Source organism: Arvicola amphibius, chromosome 4, assembly GCF_903992535.2.
Source record: "Arvicola amphibius chromosome 4, mArvAmp1.2, whole genome shotgun sequence".
Classification (NCBI taxonomy): Eukaryota; Metazoa; Chordata; class Mammalia; order Rodentia; family Cricetidae; genus Arvicola; species Arvicola amphibius.
This window is the reverse complement of record NC_052050.1, coordinates 106,959,106-106,964,086: the sequence shown is the minus strand read 5'-3', so window position 1 is coordinate 106,964,086 and position 4,981 is coordinate 106,959,106. Positions and strand designations below refer to the sequence as shown.

General features: G+C 46.8%; 1 protein-coding gene across 1 annotated transcript; it reads left to right on the top strand.

The window, feature by feature from the left end:
- The first annotated feature begins 2,921 nt into the window (after positions 1 to 2,921).
- Positions 2,922 to 4,591, top strand: LOC119811579 (formin-1-like). The gene is given in 1 exon segment (XM_042054983.1): positions 2,922 to 4,591. A coding segment is annotated over 1 exon segment (1,434 nt). The 5' UTR covers positions 2,922 to 3,031; the 3' UTR covers positions 4,466 to 4,591.
- Positions 4,592 to 4,981: the final 390 nt, after the last annotated feature.

Genomic DNA, 4,981 nt, shown 5'->3' with positions numbered 1-4,981 from the left:
TCTCATTAAAAACCCCAGCTTACCTTGCTTCATATGTTCACTATAATGTATAATATATAGTGAGTGTCTGAAAACAAATACTGATATATATTTAATTTTGTGTCTTTGACCCATGATTACTAGCATGACAATCTTCTATAGAACAATTTCCAAGCAATTTGATGTTTGTCCTGGTAGACGTAAAGGAAAATGTTCTCAATACTGTTGCTCCTTCAAGGCAATATAGATTTGTGAATCTTGAGTTCACTCCTAGTCTAAAATACATAGAGTTTATGCTACCTAGTATAGAGCTGAAGTCAGAGAAAACTACTCCTTGGTTTCTGTAGTTAGAAGAAATGCAGTTGGAAGAAATGAATAGTCTTCTAATCTCCCACCGAGTATTTCTATATTTGTTACTGTTCTATTGCTCTGATAAAACACCATAATCAAGGCAACTTTTAAAAGAAAACATTAAATGGTTCTAGAGGGTTAGTTTATGAAGATTGAGTAAGGTAATGGCAGCAAGAGCAGCTGAGAGCTCACCTCCCAAACTGACAGGGAGCATACTTGGGGTGGTAAGAGGATTTTAAAAGTTCAAAACCCACTCCTGTGACACACCCTAAAAAGGGCAATAGCTCTAATGCTTTTTAAATATTCCACCAAATGGGAAGCAAGTATTCAACTGCATGAGTATATTAGAATCATTTTCATTCAAATCAACATACATTTCTTCTTAGATAGTTACACCTACTTTTTATCTAAACAAACTCTACCATATCCTTAAGTGAGACTGTGATGATTTATTTATTGCCACAAAATAAACGTTTCCATTCCACGATGAAAGAATCAGAACACAGAAAGTAAAAGACAGACCAAAAGCATGACCAAAATCCAAAAGAACAAACATCAAATCTGCCAATTCTATGTATATCTTTAGCTCACGGTGAAATTGACTGGAATGCAGAGAACTTAGGTATTCCCACCCCTCCATCTCTGTCTGTAGCACACACCATCTCCTTTAGGCCAGCTCTATTACATGCCTACTCCTTTCTCAAAGAATGTTCATGGTCCTCCTTTCTCCAATCTTCTATGTATGATATTGTATTTTACTTTATTAAAAGAGAGGCTGGAAAGAATACTTGGTGGTTAACAGTGCTGTTACGGCTTCAAGAAGACACTTATTTGGATACCAGCTTCTACAGGGGAGTTTACAACTATCTGTAACTACAGTTCCACAGGAACCACAAGGCTAAATAGCTGGGCATAAGCTAGTATCTGGCACAGACTTGCACTTATGAGACTCTTTTCTATGAATCTTGACATTGACAATTAGATTTAAAACTTAGTCATACACAGACTTTGTTGATTCCCCATGGGAGGCCTCACCCTCTGAGAAGTGGATGGGGAGTGGGGTTGAAAGAAGGTGAGGGAAGTGGGAGAAGGGAAGGGAGAGGAAATTGGTATTGGTATGTAAAATAAAAAAGATTGTTTTAAAAAAGAAAAGTAAAAGTAAAAAGAAAAGTTAGTCATACAAAAATATACTTCTGTTCCCAAGGAGAACACGCAGGAGTCGTTTAAGATACTGCCTCTTTGGAACAAATAAATAACTGACAACATATGATATAAGAAATGAAAAGTATATTCTATATTATAACTCTAGGGAAAAGAATCCATTATGGATGGAAAGACATGGTAGCAGTGTTGGGAGTATAGAAAATTAGGTCTGAGATCAGTAATCAGAGCAAATAGAAATTTCTAACAGCTATAAAATCTTGAGTATTATACAGAAATTAATTTCCTCCAAGGAGGTTCCGTTTCCTGAAGCTACTACAAACTGCAAAAGAGCATTAGCAGCTTGGGACCCACCATTCCAAACATCAAATTTTGGAGGATATTTCACATTCAACCTGGAACAGTTAGTTACAGACCAGCAGTTCTCAACTTTCTTTCTGCTTTGACCCTTTAATACAGTTCCTCATATTATGTTGACCCAAACCATAAAATTATTTTGTTGCTACTTTATAACTGTAATTTTGCTACTGTTATTGAAAGACCCCCATTCAATAATAGCAGCTAGTAGCAGTAACGCCATTTTGCAAGGCATGAAATTTTACCAGCACAAAGGACAGGGAAGTTCAGTTAAAGTTCAGTTCAGAGAAACAAGGACAATGAGGGGCCAAGCAGGATATCTATGGTTGGACACCTGGGCCCTAGCCCGGGGACAGAGACAGTTGGTACCCGAGATATGGCTAAGTCAGCACCAACATCTGGTTACTTGGAACGCCCCGTAGCTGTTTCCAGACTCCCCCACAACTGTCTCCAGGTACCCCGACTTGAACCCCCGCCTCATTCAAACTAACCAATCAACGCTGCTTCTCGCTTCTGTACCCGCGCTTTTGCTCCCCGACCCTATAAAAACCCACTGCTCCAGCCTAAAGGCGCGCTAGTCCTCCGAGAGACTAAGTCGCCCCAGGTACCTGTGTATCGGAATAAAGCCTCTTGCTTATTGCATCCGAAGAGTGGTCTCGCTGCTCCTTGGGGGGGTCTTCCCAGATTGGAAGACAACCCACTTCGGGGGTCTTTCATTTGGGGGCCCGTCCGGGATTGAAGACCCCTGCCCAGGGACCACCGACTCACCACCGGGAGGTAAGCTGGCCAGCGATCGCTTTGTGTGACTGTCTGTACTATGTTTTTATGTTTGCGCCTGCGTCCGAACTAGTTAGCTAACTAGATCTGTATCTGGCGGACCCGCGGAGGAACTGACGAGTTCGTACTCCCGACCGCAGCCCTGGGAGACGTCCCGGGGGCATCTGGGGTCCAATTCGGGACCCGTCCGTTTTCTGTGAACCCCACCCGGATCGGACTGTTTGGAGCTCCTCCGCAGTCAGAAGGGTATGCGGTTCTTCTGGGAGTAGAGAGATCCGGACTCTCGCTATCTCCAACTCAGGCTTTGCTTTCGGTTTTACGCCGAAGCCGCGCTGCGCGATTTTGGTGTTTTGTCATTGGTTTTTTGTTTTTTTGTCTGGTATTGTCTGTGTCTGTGTTTGAAAATATGGGACAGTCCTTAACTACCCCTTTGAGTCTGACTTTACAGCACTGGAGGGACGTCCAGGACATTGCGAACAACCAGTCTGTGGAAGTCCGGAAGAGGCGTTGGGTTACTTTCTGTTCATCTGAATGGCCCACATTTAATGTGGGCTGGCCAAGGGATGGTACATTCGACCTTAATATTATCTCGCAGGTCAAAGCCAAAGTGATGGACCCCGGCCCTCATGGGCACCCAGACCAGGTGGCCTATATCGTGACCTGGGAGGCAATGGCCTACGATCCACCATCCTGGGTTAAGCCTTTTGTCCCCCCCAAGCCCCCACTTCCTCCATCTGCTCCCACCTTACCCCCTCCAGTCCCCTCCTCTCCAGCAGGACCCCCAACTCGCTCGTCTCTATATCCAACCCTTACTGACCCTTCAAAAACCAAACCTCCCCCTCCGCAGGTCCTGCCCGCAGGAGATGACTTGCTAATAGACCTCCTCATGGAGGACCCCCCTCCCTACCGAGAACAGGTCCTCCCGCCTCAGGCAGCGGACTCGACCGAGGGAGGCGAGGGACCTGTCGCGCCATCCCCTGCTGCCCCGTCCCCCATGGCAGCCCGCTTAAGGGGACGGCGAGACCAGCAGCTGGCCGCGGATTCTACTTCCTCTCAGGCATTCCCTCTTCGGACCGGAGGAAATGGCCAACTACAGTACTGGCCATTTTCCTCCTCCGACTTGTATAACTGAAAAAATAATAATCCCTCTTTTTCTGAAGACCCAGTTAGGCTAACTTCTCTAATTGAGTTGGTCCTAATTACTCATCAGCCCACCTGGGATGATTGCCAGCAATTACTGCAGGCCTTGCTGACTTCGGAGGAGAAGCAGAGAGTCCTCCTGGAGGCCCGAAAGGTGGTTCGGGGAGCAGACGGACGTCCCACCCAGCTGCCTAATGAGATAGACGCCGCCTTTCCCCTCGAACGTCCCAATTGGGACTTCACCACACAGGAAGGTAGAAATCACCTAATCCTCTATCGCCAGTTGCTCATAGCGGGTCTCCATGGGGCGGGCCGACGCCCCACCAATCTGGCGAAAGTTAAACAGGTACTGCAGGGACCAGGAGAAACTCCCTCAGCGTTCTTAGAGCGGCTCAAAGAAGCCTATCGTAGATACACCCCGTATGACCCAGAAGATCCAGGGCAAGAAACTAGCGTAGCTATGTCTTTCATTTGGCAATCTGCTCCAGATATCAAACGCAGACTCGAGCGCCTAGAAAACTTAAGGGAGAGTTCGCTCAGGGACCTACTAAAGGAGGCAGAAAGAATCTTTAATAAACGAGAGACTCCAAAAGAGAGGGAGGATCGTCTTAGAAAGGAGGCAGAGGAAAGAGAGGACCGTCGCAGAACGGAAGCTGAGAAAAAAGAAAAAAAAGGGACCGCAAGAGACATAAGGAAATGAGCAAACTCTTGGCCACCGTAGTTTCCAGTCAAAGACAGGGTAGACAGGAGGGAGACCGAAGGGGGCCCCAGGTGGAGAAAGATCAATGTGCATACTGCAAGGAGAAAGGACATTGGGTCAAAGACTGCCCCAAAAGACCGAAGGGGCCCCGGAAGCCACGACCCCAGACCTCCCTCCTAACCTTGAAAGACTAGGGGGGTCAGGGTCAGGAGCCCCCCCCTGAGCCCAGGATAACTCTTGACGTCGGGGGGCAGCCAGTCACCTTCCTGGTGGACACTGGGGCTCAACACTCTGTGTTGACCCAAAACCCCGGACCCCTGAGCAATAAATCCGCTTGGGTCCAGGGGGCTACCGGGGGGAGAAGATATCGATGGACAACCGACCGCAAGGTACATCTGGCTACTGGTAAGGTGACTCATTCTTTTCTCCATGTCCCGGATTGCCCATACCCATTACTGGGAAGAGACCTGCTGACTAAATTAAAGGCCCAAATATACTTTAAAAATTCGGGGGTGC